The sequence below is a fragment of the Balaenoptera physalus genome (assembly GCF_965194825.1).
Source record: "Balaenoptera physalus genome assembly, chromosome: 11".
NCBI classification, from domain to species: Eukaryota; Metazoa; Chordata; class Mammalia; order Artiodactyla; family Balaenopteridae; genus Balaenoptera; species Balaenoptera physalus.
The window spans coordinates 38,655,520-38,674,195 of record NC_138896.1 but is presented as its reverse complement, the minus strand read 5'-3'; the positions used below and the strand labels follow the sequence as shown (position 1 = coordinate 38,674,195).

General features: G+C 46.2%; 1 protein-coding gene across 9 annotated transcripts in view; it reads left to right on the top strand.

Moving 5' to 3' along the window:
* Window positions 1–18,676, top strand: part of PNPLA1 (patatin like domain 1, omega-hydroxyceramide transacylase) — a 64,161-nt gene that overhangs the window by 33,806 nt on the left and 11,679 nt on the right. The window contains exons 6-11 of one of the 9 annotated variants that reach the window (XM_082412601.1): window positions 2,463–2,516; window positions 6,645–7,214; window positions 11,134–11,212; window positions 12,418–12,543; window positions 16,011–16,116; window positions 16,814–18,676. In XM_082412601.1, coding sequence (XP_082268727.1) covers window positions 2,463–2,516; window positions 6,645–7,214; window positions 11,134–11,212; window positions 12,418–12,543; window positions 16,011–16,116; window positions 16,814–16,864 — 986 coding nt within the window. In that variant the 3' untranslated portion in view covers window positions 16,865–18,676. Of the gene's footprint in view, window positions 1–2,462; window positions 2,517–6,644; window positions 7,215–8,930; window positions 9,055–11,133; window positions 11,213–11,772; window positions 11,933–12,417; window positions 12,544–13,024; window positions 13,331–16,010; window positions 16,117–16,813 lie in introns of those variants that run through there. The other 8 variants (XR_014250724.1, XM_082412600.1, XM_082412606.1 and 5 more) reach the window with 8 other exon arrangements.

The window sequence follows — 18,676 nt, the reverse complement described above, 5'->3', positions numbered from 1 at the left end:
CTTCCTGCTTTCCTAAGCTCCCCTGTCCTAACTCTTTACTTTCTCCTGGGTCCATTCTCCCGACTAGGGGTGTAGGGAGCAGGAGCATAGGATGGAGAGAATGTGGGCTCTGGAGGCAAGTAGCCCTGGGCCAGGGTCCCCATCACCCAAGCTGTGTGAGCTCCAGGAAATCACTCTCCCTCTCTGAGTCTTAGTTACAAATCTGTAAAAAGGGTTTAGATCCTGCTTTTTGACACACCAGCTATGTGACCTTGAGCAAGTAATTCATCTCCTGGGGCCTGTTTTCTCATCTGTACAAGGTGGCTGACGGTGGAACCTACCTCTGAGTTTTATTCCTAGCCACGGTCAATCCAGTCCACTGCCCCCTCTGACCTCAGGGACAGGCCCCTCCTCTCACCTCTCTGCATATAGACTCCTCCTAACCCTGACTGTCCCCTGACAACTGCCCCATCTTCCACATTTTCACAGGTGACAGCTGTGAAGCTGAGCCCCCGGTGTCCAACAGGAGGACGACCTGAGGGGTGTGGTGGTGGTGGAGCTGAGGTCTCACCTACAGATCTTAGGGAATAGGAAGGTCTGGCTAGGGCCTGTGGTCCTTTCTGCCCCAGGTGGGGAGCCCCTCCATTCTTTCCTCAGTGATGGTGTATATTGAGGGCTTGAGGTTTGGGGAGCCCCTGATTTGTTTCTTGGATCTCGGCGCAGACACCAATTCCCTGCCCCAGGAAATCCCGCTACACCTCAGATTTCAGCCTGGCTACCTGGCTGCCTCCATACCTGTCTCTCCCCTAGAACTTTTCCTTTCTCTTCCTCTCAGGGAAAGCCCTGGGAAGACTTACAAAGTGGGTTGTTAAGCACCTCTAGTCTCCCCCATTTCTCAGTAGCCCCTTACCCTCTCACCCTCCCCCCTTCCACCCTTAGCTGGTGTGGACATTTTCACAGGTATGAACGACAGTCTTAAACCCGAGGATGAAACTCTAATAGTAGCATTGCAGGCAACCACTCCTGAATTGGGGCAGTATATGGAGGATGGCAGGTTTTCCCCAATGGCCCTGGAATCACTCCAAGTAGGAACAGACACAACTCATAAGGGAGAAGAAAACTCGTACTGGCTGCCAGCTGTTTTTGCTTCCTCTTCCAATTTGCAAATGTGTGCGTGGCTTTCTCAGTGCAAGTTTCAGCTCCAGCACCTAAATCCTCTTGGGTTTGGTGGGCCTGGAGTTTTCTCCCGGCACCAGATGCAAGCAGGAAATACTGACATAGCCTGAGAAATCCCCACCTACCATCTGGGAACAGAAAACGGAAGTCTGCTCCAGCCTCCTGCCTGCTTTCTGAAAGGGGGTCAGCTCAGGTAGGAAGCCACACCTGCAAGGTGTCACCCTCAACTCCTCCGCTCACATCCTGGCATCCTCTTTCTCCTCCCTCCTAAGGGTTCACATCTACCTAATTATTCCTGCCACCAGGTGAGCCTCCCTCTCCACCCTTGGCCTCCCCGACAGCAGCCTTCTACCAAAGGGAAGGACACGGCTTGCTGGCATCCTTGAAAATCCATATTCCCCACACAGACACAGGTACATGGGCGTTGAGTGAGGTTGGAGCTCAGAGGATGCCATGTCTGAAATATCCATCCCATATCCAGCCATGCCCGGCCACACTGACCTTCCTCCCTCCCTTCCTCCCAATCACAATTGGGTAAGTTTTGACACAGACACAGACACACAGACACAGACACACACACCTGTGAAACCAGCACCACAATCAAGATAGGGAACAATCCATCATGCCTGAAGTTTCCTCATGCCCCTTTGGGATCCCTCCCACCTCCCCTCATCCCACCATCCCCAAGCAAACCCTGATGTCTTTCTGTCATTATAGATTAATTTGCATTTTTAGAGTTTTTGATAGATGAACTCTTATAGTATGAATTCTTTTTTGTCTGCATTCTTTCACTCAGCATAATTATTCTGAGATTCACCCATGTCATTGCATGGTATAAATTGTTCATTCCTTTTTGCATTCCAATCCACTGTATGAATATACCACAGTTCATTTATCCATTCACCTGTTAATGGGCATTTAAGTTGTATCCAATTTGGGGCTGTTACGAATAAAGCTGCTATGTACATTCATGCATGAATTTCTGTATGGACAAATGCTTTCATTTCTCTTGGGTAAATACCCAGGAATGGAATGACCCGATCATATGGTGGATGCATGTTTAATATGTAATATATATATATGTCTACAAATATATGTATAATATATAATATTTTAATATAAAATGTAATGTATATAATTGTAGTAAAACACACATAACATAAAATTTACCGTCTTAGCCATTTTAAGTGTACAATTCAGTAGTGTTAAACATACACTGGTGTGCAACCAATCTCCTGAACTTTTCCATCTTGCAAAAATGAAACTCTACACCCATTAACCAACTCTCCTTTTCCCACACCCCCTAGACCCTGGCAACCACCATTCTATTTCTATGAGTTTGAATACTTTAGGTACCTCATGTAAGTGGAATCATAACAGCATTTGTCTATTTGTGACTGGTTTATTTCACGTATAACGTCCTCAAGATTCACGCATGTTGTAGCATGTGACAGGATTTCCTTCCTTAAGGCTAAATAATATTCCATAGTGCATATAGAGCAGATTTTCTTAATCTATTCATTCGTCAGTGGACATTTGGGTTGCTTCCACCTCTTGGCTATTGTGAATAATACTGCAATGAACATGGCTGTGCAGATATCTCTTCCAGATCCTATTTTCAATACTTTTGGATGTGTATGGACTGAGAAACATACCCAGAATGTATGTCTAACTTTTTAAGAAGTTACCAAATTGTTTTCTAGAGTGGTTGTACCATTTTACATTCCCAACAGTGAATGAGAATTCCAGTTTCCCCACATTCTCACCAACACTTGGTATGGTCAGTCTTTTTAATATTAGCCATTCTAATAGGTATGTGGTAGTATCTTATTGTGGTTTTAATTTGCATTTCCCTAATGACTAATGATGCTGAGCATCTTTTCCTTGGCTTATTAGTTGTTCATATATATTCTTTGGTGAAGTGTCTGTTCAACTCTTTTGCCCATTTTCCCCTAGACCTTTAATAGGCTTTCTTTTTTAGAATCATTTTAGATTTACAGAAAAAATGTGAAAATAATACAGAGAGTTTTCATATACTCCACATCTAGGTTTCCCTATTGTTTTAGGTCTCACACTTGTTAGATGTTATAGCATGGTACACATTTGGTGCATAGTATGGTATATTGTTTACAATTAGTGAACCAATGTTGATAAATCGTTACGAACTAAAGTCCATACTTTATTCAGATTGCCTTAGTTTTTACCTAATGTCCTTTTTCTGGCCCAGGATCCCATTCAGGATCCCTCATCACATTTAGTTGTGCTGTCTCCTTAGGCTTCTCTTGTCTGTCACAGTTGCTCAGACTCTCCTTGTTTTTAATGACCTACTGGCCAGATATTTTGTAGAATGTCCCTCAGTTGGGATTTGCTTGGTGTTTTCCTCATCATTAGACTGGGGTTGTGGGTTTGTGGGGGAAAGACCACAGAGGCAAGGTGCCATTCTCATCACGTTGTATCAAGGGTACATGCTGTGAGGTGGTGTTTGTCAGGTTTTTCCACTGTAAATCTACTCTTCCTTTCCATACTGTGCTCTTTGGAAGGAAGTCACTAAGAAGTAGGGAGTTATTCTCCACTTCCTTAAGGGCCGAGTATCTACAGAAATTATTGGGAATTCTTCATCATGAGAGATGTGTCTCTTTCTCCGCCTATTCAATCATTTGTTTACCTATTCTATCATTTGTTTATATTAGTATGGACTCGTTGATACTTATTTTATACTGTGGGTTATTACTCAGTCCTACTTTATTTATTTTGTTACTCTAATTGTTCCACCTTTGGCCATTGGGAGCCCTTTCAATTGACTCTTTTGCCCATTTATTTTTATTTTTTATTTTTATTTTTTTGGCCGCACCACACACAGCTTGTGGGAGCTTGTGGGATCTTAGTTCCCCAACCAGGGATAGAACCTGGGCCCTCAGCAATGAAAGCGTAGAGTGCTAACCACTGGACTGCCAGGGAATTCCCATCTTTTGCCCATTTAAAAAATGGAATTGTTTGTTTTCTTGTTAAGAGCTTTTATGTATTCTAGATAAATGCCCTTTATCAGAAATATGACTTGCAAATATTTTCTCCCAGTCTGTGATTTCTCTTTCCAACTCCTTAACAGTGTCTTCTGAAAAGGAGAAGTTTATCATTTCGATAGGGTCCATATTAAATTTTTTCCTTTGTGGATCATGCTTTTGGTGTCTTTATCTAAGAAATCTTTGCCTCACCCAAGATCACAAAAAGCCTTTCTCCTTTGTCATATTTTCAAAGTTGATTTGGTTATTCTAGGTCTTTTGTCATTTTACATGAATTTTAGAAATGGTTTGTGCATTTCCACACAGAAAACAATCGCACTATGTTTTTCTTGTCAACCTATTCTCTCATCCTCTGCAATTACCACCTCAAAACTTCTGCTCCTGATTTCCAGCCTCCTACCCCACCTGACTTCCTACTTCACAGGAAAAACCAAAACCATGAGAGGGGAGTTCTCTCAACTTTGTACCACCAAATATACAGACTCACCTTTCCCTGACCCCCTCCTTCTTAGCATATGAAAGGGAGCGTCCCTCTTCCTGTCTAAAGCTCACCCAACCACCTGGGCTCAGACACCATTCCAATCTCAGGATTCTCTAGTTTTCCATTATTCCCTCTCTCTCCAACCTCCATCTCTCAACTGGATCCTTACCAGCAACGTTTAAATCTACCCCAGGCTTGTCTGTTTTAGAAAACTTTCCCTGGGTTCCCGTCTCCACCTCTCCTGATCAATCCTGGCTCCTTCCTCTTCTCACTCTGCTTTTCCTCCCTAGGCCAACTCCTCCACTGCCACCATTATGGCTTCAGTTACCATCCATAGGTGGGGCTCCCAAATATATATCTCTAACCCTCATCTCTTCTCTGAGATCCAAACACATATATCCGGCTACCCACTTGTCATCTCTCCTTGGACATGTCAAAGGCCCCCTACACTCAACATGTCTCCAAAACAAACTCCACTCTCCCCACTTCTCCCCAGACCCACCCCTCCATGGTTGTATTCTGAGCCAACGGCACTGACATTCATCCAGTTGTGTAAGCCCGCCCTCCCCGTCTGTGGAAAAATTGTCTTCCTCAAAACTGGTCCCTGGTGCCAAAAAGGGTTGGGGACTGCTGGTGTAAACCACATCCTTCCCCTCACCCCCCAATCAATCCATCGTCAGTTCTCATTTATTTTACCTCCTAAGCAGAATCCTCTGTCTCCTTCCAAGGGGAAGCCCCCCACACCTCTCTCAGAACCCTGACAGGGTGCCCTGGGTCCCCTCTTGCTTTTCTTTCTTTTTTTTTTTTTTTAATTAATTAATTTATTTTATTTATGGCTGTGTTGGGACCTCGTTTCTCTGCGAGGGCTTTCTCTAGTTGTGGCAAGTGGGGGCCACTCTTCATCACGGTGCGCGGGCCTCTCACTATCGCGGCCTCTCCCGCTGCGGAGCACAGGCTCCAGACGCGCAGGCTCGGCAATTGTGGCTCACGGGCCCAGTTGCTCCGCGGCACGTGGGATCCTCCCAGACCAGGGCTCGAACCCCTGTCCCCTGCATCAGCAGGCAGATTCTCAACCACTGCGCCACCAGGGATGCCCCCCCTCTTGCTTTTCTCAATGAGTCTCTGCACAGCAGCCAGAGTGATCTTGTCAAAACCAGAGACAGGTCTTCACCTCTCTGCTCATAAGTCTTCATGGTCTCTATGAAAACCAAGGGTCTTTGATGCCTCCTCTAAGCCCTTGCATGCTCTGGCCCCTGTGGCCTCCTCAGCCCCATCTCCCATCACAAGTATCCCCACCCCTGTTCCACCTACACTGACCTTGCAGGGTCTTGGCTTCCTCCTGCTCCCTCGAACCTGTGACCTTTGTGTGTGCTGTTCGCTCTGCCTGAAATGCTCCTCCTCATCCCACCCTGACCACCCCCTGGACCTCTCCCCTGTCACGTCTCAGCTCAAATGTCACTCCCTCTGGTAAGCCCTCCCTGCTCCCGTCTCTCCTAGTACCACATCTTCACTTCCTAGCACTTGTCTTGGTTAAAACTTGAGGTTATTGGGGTGGTTAGTGCCTGCCCCCAGGCTAGACTGTAAGCTCCAAGAGGCCTATTTTTGTCTCCTTCAACTCCTCAGTGCCTGGTATAATGCCTGGCACATATTAGATGCTCAATAAGTATCCATTGAATAAGTGGATCAATACACAATCAAATATTCAATATGAATTCAAGTAAGTAAAGAAAGGCCATTGAAAAGCACTAATCCAGGAGTTCCCTGGTGGCCTAGTGGTTAGAATTCTAGGCTTTCACTGCTGGGGTTCAATCCCTGATCGGGGAACTGAGATCCTGCAAGTTGTGCAGCGCAGCAAAAACAGAACAAAAACAATGAAAAGCACTAATTTTGTTTATGAGAATAATTTGGGAAACCATTTTTTGCAAATACTATGCTGATGCCAGGGGTTAGTAATGCCACCTGTGACCCCATGCTGTTGTTTTTCCTAGATGCTGCTTACCTTAATTCTCCTTCCAAGAGAGTGATTTTCCCCTGGGTAGAAGTGTACTGCCAGATAGAACGCGCCCTTGGCAATGAGTGCCCTGAAAACTGTCAACCAAGCCTCCAAACAGAGCGGGCCAGTCCAAAAGAATCCAGACAACTTCACACACAATGGGCTCCCAAAGGGGAAAGAAAAGGTGGCCGTGGTCCACTTCTGTCCCCACCTGTGCAGACACCTGAATCCACATGTGAGTGGCCTGTGGAGTCACCTGTTTCACCACCTGCATCGCCACTGGCCTCATCACCATCACAATCTCCAACTGACTTGCCACCTGTATCACGCCCAGCTGTGCACTTCCTCCCCAGCTCAACACCTGGGCTGTCACCTGTATCACCATCACAGCAGGTACAACTGACTGGATCACCACCCAGATCCCCACCCCCCCAGTCATCTATGTCATCCAGGACGTCCCTGGGGCCTTCCGCTGTGGAGACATCGCCAACATTGCCCCAATGTTCCTCTTCAGCAGCACCTGCACAGCCACCTGTGGAGGAACTGGGCCCAGAACAGCCCCAAGGTATGGACCCTTCTGGCTTCTCACAACTTCCTCATGTCTGGAGCCCGTTGACAAGTGTGTAATGACATGGTTGCTGGTAACCGTTGCTTTAGGGGGGTGCCTTGGTGAAGTTAGCCCGTAACTTTAGCGGCTCTACTTGCTATGAGGACAGGCCACCACGAGAGGGCAGTGTACTTGACATTTGGGTTTTTTCTTCTTTAGTCCAGTGATTCTCAAAGTGTGCTCCCCAACTAGCAGCAATGGCACCACCCAAGAACTTGTTAGAAATGAAAATTCTCAGGCCCTACCACATACCTACTAAATCACAAATTCTAGGAGTGGGACCCAGCTGTTTGCATTTTTTACAAGCCCTCCACATTTGAGAGCGGCTGTTCTAGTAGATTTTTGATTGTGAAAGCTGTTGTGCCAGGGCAATGCTACTCAAAAAGGGGTCTGTGGACCAGCGCCAGTCCCTGAATTATTTGTTACTAGTTCACAATGAAGTGAGTACAGAAAGTGAGAGCAAGCATTTAGAAATGTTTATAGCAATACCGTAGAGCCATGACATCCAAGAGCTTGGTCATTTTCCTACTAATTCATTTCTATTGTATTTCACAAAAGCGCTAGTCCATTATGGATTGTAAATAGTATTTTAAAAAACTGGTTCTTTTTTTTTTTTTTTTTTTTTTGTAAATCAACTATACTTTAATAAAATTTTTTTTTTCGATTTAACAACTTTATTGAGATATAATTGGCATACAATAAACTTGTGGATACTTTAAATATATTATTTGATAAATGTTGACATATGTATACACCTCAGTGGCATTTCTTAATCTGAGTGACTGCAGCAAAAGTAAACAGATTGACCATAATTGCCCCATGGTATGAGCTAATCCATCGCTTCCTTTATCAGGGCAAAGCCACCCTTTTGCTATGCCTTTGGTAGTAAAAATCAAGACCTACGCAAGTGAGCAGTTCTGAGTAGTTTTGGTTTAGAGCTGGGGTAGAAAGCCCGGGCTAGGGAAGACAGAAGGGAATAGGGAGGTACCTGCTCGTTGTGTAGCCAAGAGCTGTCAGCTTTCCAGCCCAGGATTCGAGGCAGAGAAGCTTCCATCTGGAGATGGAGGCCCACCTTAGCTACTGAGTGCACCCTGGAACCTCCCGAGACCTGCAGGCAGGGTGGGCTGGGAGATGACCTAGTGGATAGCTCACTCAGGGGCCTCCTAATCCTGAGATATCTCCAGGGTGTTATCAGAGACCTCTGGAGGTTAAAAACAAGCCTTTCCGCTTATTTACATGCAGTGCCCTTTTAGCCAAATCCTAAACCTTGCCGGACAGTGTGTGCTTATTAGGAGGAGGAGGGCCCAGGTGGATCAGGTCAGGGCCACACACACTGAGCGTGCGGGCTTTGGCCTGTGGTGGATCCTTCTCTCCACTCTCCTCTGTAAGATGGACATCACGAAAGCACCACCTCATGGGGATTTGTGAGGATTAAGTGAGGCAGTGCTTCTAAAGTACTGAGCGCTGAGCCCAAGGCCTGTCCAGTGTCCCCTCCATGGGTTATCAGCTCAGGTTCCCTCCTGGCAAGGAGAGGGACTGGGCTTGGCCTTGACTCCATGGGCACGTCTCCTATGCGTGAGGGGGCTACGTCCCTTCTTTTCCCCTCCAGGTGGGCTCGGGCACCGCCAGTAGTCCCTGCTTTGCAACTCATAAAAAACTGGTTCTTTACTACAGGTGAAGCACCTCTCTGGGGGCTGCAAAGATGAACAGCTCTTAATTCCTCACTCTCAGGAAATCTCCCCTCCAACAGAGGGAATGGCATGAATACCAACCTCAAAAACGCAAAAGGAATTCTTAAGTACTATATAACTAACAAAAACAGTGTTGAGGGTATTCATAGAGAATAAGATCACATCTCTCTGGGGAGATAAGGAAGGCTTCTTGGAGGTGACAGGTGATTTGAAATGGGCAAGATTTTGACAGTTGTGGTTTGTGGGATCCGACAGAGTAGAAAGAACATTTCAGATTTTGTTTATTCCAGAGGCTCAGGTGCAGAGAAGGAAAGTGCAAGGTACATTCAGGATGAAAAGGATACCTGTTTGGCCATTGTGGGTGGTCTGGGTGGGGACCAAGGCAGAGGGGCCCAAATGATGGACCGAAGCCAGGTGGTAGGGTCCTCATGGTCCACCAGCCAAGCTTCCATAGTTATTACGATAAACAGTAGCACAGATTAGCAAGGTTTCCTTCTTTGTGGATCTGCCCCAAGTCAGGGGTGACCCCCCTTTCTCTGGAATAGGTTCACTTTGTCTTTTTATTGTTTTTCTTTTCTTTTCTTTCTTTCTTTTTTTTTTTTTTTTGAATAGGTTCACTTTGATTCTTTTTTTTTTTTTTTTTTAATTTATTTTTGGCTGCGATGGGTCTTGCTGCGAGCGGGCTTTCTCTAGTTGCAGCGAGTAGCGGCTACTTTCCGTTGAGGTGCACGGGCTTCTCATTGTGGTGGCTTCTCGTATTGCGGAGCACGGGCTCTAGAGTGCAGGCTCAGTAGTTGTGGCTCACGGGCTTAGTAGCTCTGCGGCATGTGGGATCTTCCCGGATGAGGGCTTGAACCCATGTCTCCTGCTTTGGCAGGCAGATTCTTAACCACTGTGCCACCAGGGAAGTCCCACTTTGATTCTTTCAACAATGAGACAAAAATATCAGAACATTAAGAGTCAGAAAATCGTTCAAAGTCTTTCACCTGCTCTCTTCTTCCCTGTTACATGAAATGCATTTATTTTATGTTACCGCACCTGTGCTTAAAGGCAGCCATCTTCAGGGGCCTGAGAACTTCTGGGCCCAGAGCTGGCGTTCCTCACTCATACTGGGGGTGGACAGAGGGTATGGATAGCCCAGAGGTTCTCGACTGTGGGCCATATTACCCCCCAGGAGACATTTGGCGACATCTGGAGACATTTTTGGTTGTCACCAAGTGGGTAACGTCCAGTTGGGAGAGGCCAGGGATGCTAAACACCCTGCAATGCTCAACCCCTATAACAACGAATCGCCTGGCCCTTAGCGTCAGAAGTGCTGAGGCTGAGCAATCCTGCTGGAGCCTCCAGCTGGTCTCAGCAGTGACATCCTAGGCCACCTGTAGGAATTGGGCAGAGTGGAGCCCCGGGGTTCATGTTAGCCGTCGTTTGGCAGTGGCCATGTTGTTGTTGGGGGCGGGAGGTGCTGCAAAAAGTCCCAGGAAAATCCATAAACAAAGGAGCCACAAATAGATTTGGGAGAGTGAGGGACATCCAGCAGGTCCCCAGATGAAAGAAGTTCAGAGAGAGGAATTTATTAATTTATTCTATGTTATTTTTATTTACATGTATTACATAATTACATATTAATATTCATGTGTTATATATCCCCCTACTCATCGGAAACATGCAAAGAGCTTACTTAAGGGAATTCCCTGGTGGTCCGGTGGTTAGCAGGCAGGCTTTCACTGCTGTGGACCCAGGTTCAATCCCTGGTTGGGGAACTAAGATCCCGCAAGCCAAAAAAAAAAAAAAAGGGGGAGCTTACTTAAGAACAATGATCATGAAACTATTTCCTATTCCAGTAAAAAAGACAAAAGCACTACATAAAGCAGATGCTAGAAGGTTTAGACCCCTGTGGGGGATTTTCTTGAAAACTTTCCCTAACACAACTGGCTACTTTTTATGAGGGAATTGCTGATAATATTCCATCAAGGGTTAGCTTCAGACCTTCTGCAGATGCCAGTGCCCTGGATCGCAGTCAAATCCAACAACATGATTCTGGTCCCAAATACGAGAATTTGAAAGTAAAAGTTCTTTACTGTTTCTGAACATTTCACTTACTTCCTATTGTTATTTCAAAAATGACTAAGTACTCCTCCCCAACCCCATCTCACTCATGTCTCCTATATTTTCATTTTTGGCTGTAGCTCCCTTTGCTTCTTCAAATTCCAAAAGCACCGTGCCTCTGGCTAACGTGAAGGAAACCATGAGCAAGCCTTATGCAATGTAAGTGTCTCCTCAATTGGGAACATGTTCTTTCCTTTGGTCAGGGGAGAGGGCCCAGCTAAGTGATATTTTCCATCTCTTTAGCTGCCCAAGGAGCACTGGGTTCCTTTTCTGGATGTGATTTCGGTCCATCCCCTTCCACTGTTCGCAGACCACCACTCCCTCTTCTCTCTTCCCCAGTGAAGGCAACGTGTGGGACATGAGCCTATTCACGCTGACAGTGTCATTCCCCCCGTCCCTGCTGTGCACACTGGGGAATGTACCTTCTCTAAATGCAGTGGGAGAGTGTGTACCCCTCCTCGTATCTGACTCTCTGTTGATGTCTCAGTTCAAAAGAGCTGGCAGGCATGCTACATCCTAGCCTTTGGTGGATCCTGCACAGTATAAGTTGAGAGACTCTACCAAAAACTTCCCTTAATCCAAATTATTTTCTATCAGCATAAAAAGAGGGGTAATATTCCTATGTTGTAGATTGTCCCCAGAAAATCTTTTCTCATAATGCGCACCAACTGTCTGGGCTGCTGGGTTGTTTAACATGTACTCCATTATTGTCTTTGCAGTGATTGGGAGAGGGCCTGGGAAGCTGTTTTTTGTTTGTTTGTTTTGTTTGTTTGTTTCTTCCTCTCTGGGAACCACAATACCCAGACTCCTTTGCTGACTGAATGCCAGTGGGGTTAGCCAGTGGAATGCAACAGCAGGAGATCAGAGGGTGAATCAAGGGTATTTCTGCCCCCCAACCTCATCCCTTCCTGCCTTGGGTAGCTCTGGCAGTGGCTGAGTTTTTCTATGGCCACAGTTGCAGAGAACAGGGCCTGAGGCACTTTTATTTTTGATATTCCCACTCGATATCATATCAAGTATATTAAAACATACCTGCTTCTCACATTAAGTATAGTTTTAATTATAAAACTTTTGGAAAGAGTTTGCATAAATAATTTTGTGCTTGGGCATAAATTATGTGTTTTGTTCACATGACAAATTTAATTGCATTGACATATAACTGTATAAAAGTTTAGCTGAGTTTCATTTGACTAGTTGGCATGATGTTACTTAGATAAACATTCATTGATTACAAAATAAAAGTTTGCCAGGGAACTCTAATGTTCAGCCAGGGTTGAGAACCATGGCATTGGTGTTTCTGTCTACCTTCTGAGCTGGAGCAGGGCTCTGTCATGAACCAACCGTTATTTCATCTATTTTCCCAGGGAGAGAACTGCTGAAGACTCCAATTGGGTGAGCAAGGTATTCAAGAAGAACAAACAAAAGACAAGTGACACCAGAAAAGGCTTCCCAAGACATCCACAATCTAAAACACCAGGCAGCAAAATGCAGTGAGCATGACTCATGTTTCTAATTCCACAGGGAGGAGCAGGTTTGGGAATGGTCTGCAGGAAGGTTACAAGGGTAGTGAGGGAGTGAATAAGGATGGGGATGGGGAGCTGGGCTTTGGGGTTGGACACACCCAACGTAAAATCCCTGCTCTGCCACAGTCTCACCCGGTGAGTGCGCTTAGGACTCTTGGTCTTTCTGAGCCTCTATCTCCTGATCTGTCAAATAGGGCTAATGCCAGCTCATAAGGTTGTTGTGAGGGTGTAACAAGGTCAACTGTGTAAACTGCTTCACAGAGTGCAAGATGTGTCATAGCAGTCAATAATTAGTAGATATTATGGTTATATAACTCCCAGAGGTTAACTAGCCGCCTCTCAGCTTCTGAATAGAACTGCACTTAAAGAAGATGATTCTTTGGGACACTAGTCTACCATCTTCTCCGTCTGCTAGCTTGCGGAATAAAGTTGTTATTCCTTGTCCTAGAAAAAAAAAGAAAAGAACTGTACTTAAAAACCAAACAGGGGGGCTTCCCTGGTGGTCCAGTGGTTAAGAACTCGCCTTCCAATGCAGAGGAGACGGGTTCGATCCCTGGTCAGGGAACTAAGATCCCACATGCCGTGGGGCAACTAAGCCCGTGCGCTGCAACTACTGAGCCTGTGTGCTCTAGAGCCCGCGCCACAACTTGAGAGAAGCCCACACACAACAACGAAAGATCCCGCATGCCTCAACAAAGATCCTGCATGCTGCCAAATAAATAAATATTAAACAAACAAACAAACAAACAAACAGGTGGGTGCTCATGTGACTCAACAGGTAGCCTAACTGCTGCCAACCTACAGCTAACGGTCCTGACCAATATAGGCCTGCTTCTTATATAGCTTTTGACTCTATTAGACTGTTGTTGATTTAATCAGTCAACCTTTACAGAGCACCTACTAAATGCCAAGCACTCTTCTGGGTTCTGGGGATATCAAAGATGAATTCAGCTTGATCCCAAACTTTCAAGAATTTACCCCAAAGTTGAACTTTAGACCAAAGACAAGAATAAAACCAACTGATCTGCCAAACCGTGAGCCCCATATAAACCAAGTCTTAATTTTTTTACTGAACCATAAAATTGTTTTTAAAAGCACATGCATATATACATACACACTCACAAATTCAAAATGCCAGCCTCAAACCCAAATCAAGCCAGGTATCACCTACAGCTATTTCACAGGATTATTGAAGTATTCTCTGAATGGAACAGACCCTGCTATTTAATTTGCTTCAAGCCTTAATTGGTTGGAAAAATTCCTAGCTCTTTCTATGAGACATCCAGTCCTGGGTGGGAGTCCCTGGATAGGCACAGGGATGTATCAGGTAGATGAGGGTCAGAGGCTCACCCTGGCAGCTATAGGCCCACTGCAAAATCTGCGCAAGTAGGTACTTGGTGGATGGTAGGAAGCAGTATGGTGGGGAGGAGATTCAGAGCTGCTGCAGGAAGTAGAGCAGACCTACATGTCACTTTCTGGATTAAAGGATGGGCAGCAAGGGTGTAGGACCCAGAGGGCAGTTGGTGGTTTCTGGGGTTTGTAGGATCACTGCTGCCTGGGATTAGTCTCACTCTGTTCCTTGGTCTCCATCCCCAAAACTTCCCTGACCTTTGAGTCTGTCTCTAGAAGCTCAGGGTCAGGTTTGGTCATGAGGATGTAGGCAGGTCTGCCATGGGTGTGGGGAAGCTTCCCTGCAGCCAGGAGTGCCCTCTGGAAGCCAGTTCCAGACTCGGGTCTTTGATTCCAGAGCCAGGCCTCTTCCCAAACATCAGAGCAGTGGGAACTGTGCAGTTCAGCCAGAGCTACCTTGGTTGATAAACTTCTAGGAATTAAGGTGCTTTATAAAGAAGCAGGCTGTGATAAAAAACAAACAAAACAACATTCATAAGCTGTGGAAAACACTGTTGTCAGTGGTCACACATCCTGTGTGCGGTGCTCCTTTATAGAACAGGTTATGAAACTACTTGGGGGCAATTTACCAATTGATTTTAAGCAATTCCATGCTTTGAGTTCAAATACAAGGTTAGTGGGCAGGGAAAAAAAGCTTAAAAATATTAGGCATAGAGAGGTAGGAGTGGTCCAGGAAGAGGAAAGATCTGTTCCCAAACTACAATCACAAGAGACATTGTCACATCCACGGGCTAGTCCTGTGTAAATTCCTGGTCCCCAGCTGATATCTCTCCTGGCAGAGGAGAGAGTCTAGAATAAAACCTCGGGGTAAATCTTCCATACATTAATGTGCGTGCATGCATGCGTGTGTGTGTGTGTGTGTGTGTGTGTGTGTGTGTGTGTATGTTTTAAATTAGAAGTTCAAATCCATACTCTGGAGTGGATTGTATTAGTCAGTTATTGCTGCTATGATAATGCTGTATAACAAATGACCCTCTTCCCCCAAGATCTCAGTGGATTACAAAACAAACATTTATTTTTTTTCTTTTTCATAGTGCTATGAGTTGGCTGGGATAGCTCTGCTTAGGCTACAGGTTGGGGTCAAGTCTGCTCCCTGTCCCTTTTATTCCAGGACCAGCAGTAATGCCAGATATGCCCTTCTCCTGGAGCATGGCTAGATATATATATATATATATATATCAGCCTAGCTTTCCTCTGCTAGTCTTATCTCTTCTCAGTGGTCATCGGACTCAGGTTGTGTAACTGACCTCAAAGTAGAGAGACAGATTGAGAAGTTGAGAGACTACAGGCTACAAATGGAAAAGGAGGAGGTCCACCTTGCTGATTGCTACCCACCTCCTTCTAATTGCTGCCAAGTCTGTCAGACTCCCCAAATTTCCACCATTAAAGAGCCCCTCCTTTGAGTTACTATGGAATCTCCCCTTATTCAAAGGTGAATTTAATAATGGCTAAAACTTATAGAGTAGTTATTATGTTCCAAGCACTGTGGCACAGAGAGGTTAAGTAACATGCCCAAAGTCACACAGTTGGTAGATGGCAGAGCCAGGATCTGAATCCAGATCGTCTGTCACCAGAATCTTGTTGTTGACCAAGTGGTACAGCCTCCTGGGGTAGAAGGAGCACTGGAGTGAGAATCAGAAGTCACAGAGTCTAGTCTAGTTCCTCCATTTGGGCAGGAGAGGCCTGGAGGTGCACTTGGAAACATGGCAGGGGGTAGGTCAGGCTGGCTTGTGTGCCATGCTAACAAGGTTGAACTTCCTGTGTTACTGGGGAGTCATCATAGGATTTAAACAACAGAATGACACAGTCAGATTTGAAAATTATCCAAGAATATGCAAGTCCACATCCCAACATTTCTCCAAGATGAGCTCTGCAGGTGTCTTCCTGCAATTTCCCAGAGAGGGCAAGTGACTTGCCCAGGGTCACACAGCAGGTGGAGGAGGGCTTGGAAATCAGGACCTCCAATTCCCCCTTTTTGTCTCATTTCCCCTCACATGTGCTTAACCTGAACTTCTCGCATCCAGGTCTGCTCCCTGCCCACTCGACTTCTCTCTGCTCTCCACTTCCGAGACAGTTTGGGTCACCTACAGACCTCATCCCAGCCGGATCAAGGAATACAGCTGCCCTGAGGTGTGGAACTCCCCAGGGTGTCCCTGGAGACCGGACACTGCCTGTTCTGTCCCAGGATACTGTGGTGACCTCTGAGCCCTGTTGCCCCAGCTTCCTTTCTGCCCCCACCTGCTTCTTCCTGGTCACGGTCAGGGCCAACACTAGCCCATATAATGCCTTGTACACTAAGAAAACAGCACCCCTTCCTTGAGAACTTGACTGCCAGCTGCTTGAATGTTGTCATAATACACTGATTTCGTTGGAACAGTTGACTGCCAACTGCTAGAAAGCTGTATAAATGACCTATAAGTGTGTCTGTGAAGTGCCTAACCTTTTGTATTGGCAGTGTATCCTTGGGCAGTGTGCAGTGTGCACAACTGTCCTCCGCACTCTGGAGGGCACTCCACTTCTTCCCTCTTCCTGCAAAACCAAATACCAACCAGACTTTTGCAAGTTGAATAATATTTCAAACACTCTTTTATCAACTCCTGCTCTGCAAATGGAATCCTCCTTTTGCAAAAGACCCTTGTATAATAAAGTGAACCCTCGAACTGGCTTTTGGTATAAATTGAGTTTTCCAATTTCCATGTATTAGCCTGGCTACTTGCTCAGGATGCCCAAGGCATATAAATCTGTGAGGAGTGTTCTCAGTGGAAATAAGGGGAGGGAAGTCCTTGATTCGGGACTTAGAAATGATGAATTTGTGTCCTTTTTCTAGGAAACTGTGAGCCGAGAGAGAAAACTTGAGCTGGAACGGGAGAGAACCTGACGGCCGCAAGGCCAAGGCTTCTGCCCGCTGCTCTCAGACGCCCTCCTCTCACCCCAGGCCTTTCGGGGACCTGCGTGCCACCCACTACCAAGCCTGTTGGTGTAGAGGGTCCTGCTTCCCCCAGGCAAGAGCCTTCTTGTCTAAACATCCTCCCAGCTTCCCTGCAGTCCTTCCCCTACTCTGCTCTGGTCAGACAGATGGACGTCAGCGCAGACGGGCACTGAAGAGCGAGCAGCACAGCTTCCTCCCAGCTGGCCGGGCTCCGGGCCTTCCTCCCAACCTAGCCTGAGTTCACTTCTTCAAGATGCTAGCCCCCCAGCATCTCATCCACAGGGCAGAACTGTTGGGGGTCAGGCAGAGCTGAGCCATGGACACTCTTTCCTGTTTCCTGTGGTGTCAAGAGACCACATCTTCTTCTGTTGCTTGTTTTTTGTTCACACAGCACACAAAAGGCTTGACTTGGAACCAGTGGGCTCCACCTCAGCCACTCATGGAAGTCCCCAGGTGGGGCTCACCTGGCACGCAGCCTTTACAAGCTCCCGAGGGATTGGGTGGTGCAGCTGGGTGGAGTGGGCAGCCCTGGCCTTCACGGAGTCCTCCCATGGTTGTAGAGGAAACGGGAAGCTTTATGTCCCCTTCCCTCCCCTTTCCCAGCCCAAATGAGGGCAGACTATGTCGGCTCTTCACACCCAAGTGAAAATGGTCCACAAGAAAGACATCTTTAACCTCAATTTTTCCAGCCTGTCCAGAAAAGAAAAAAAAAAACAAAAAAAAAACCTCACTGCTTCCCAGAGTGTGGATAACCTCTAGCTCCAGCCGGACCCAGTAAGGAAGCCTGGTCTGCCCACAGGCCTCAGATGCATTTGCTTAACAAATCCTAGAATGCAAACCCCGGCGGACTGGGTGGAAGACAGCCCTGAACTGTGGCCCTTGAGAAGGACGCATGCAAATTTAAGCCATGGTGGGTGGGAGGCTATGGCACAGAGGCCTGGGTGGAAGCTACATTTAACAGGATCATGTCAGGGAACAAGAGTCCACACAAGCCCCCTTCAGATGGTTCTACCTGGAGGAACCTAAGTGTACCTTTGAGAAGCCTGAGAAGAATCAAATCTCAGGTGTTCTTGTACCCTCTGCCTTCTCCCATTCTGCGGCCCAGACCAGTCAAGGGAAGCACCCGTGAGTTACGTGGAACAGCCCTGCTGGCTGCAGTCCTTTTCCCCTGTAAGGTCTTGCTGTTTGCAGGTGACTATGTGCCCAGAGGCCCTGAGACATGTGAGCCAGGGGAGGGAGGATTTCAATCTTGTACAACTCAGGAACACTTATCCCCCGGTGTGCAAGGGAGGATTGAATATAATGTTAACTATTGTTTTAACTCAAAGCCTGTATTTAGGCCCCAGATGCTCTGAGCTAATTAGAGAATTGTTCTTGCATTAGTTCCAGGGTTGCCAGAAAAAATACAGGATACCCTGTTAAATTTGAATTTTAGATAAACAGCGAATAGTTACCTAGTGTAAGTGTGCCCCCAGCACTGCAATTATTGTTGTATATCTGAAATTCAAATTTAACTGGGCCACCCATATTTTTCTTTGCTGAATTTGGCAACCCTAATAGTTGCTTTCTCCTTTTTATGCCTTAAAAACAACAACAATAACAACAACAACGACACTAATGGGTTGTTTTTTGATGTGCCAGTCACTGTGCTTTGAAATCAGGAGGTGTCCCTGAGGCCAGAACACTTCCTGGTCTTCCAAACAAGCATATGTGAATGACACCTACAGTGCAGCCAACTGAATAAATTTTGTGTTAAACATA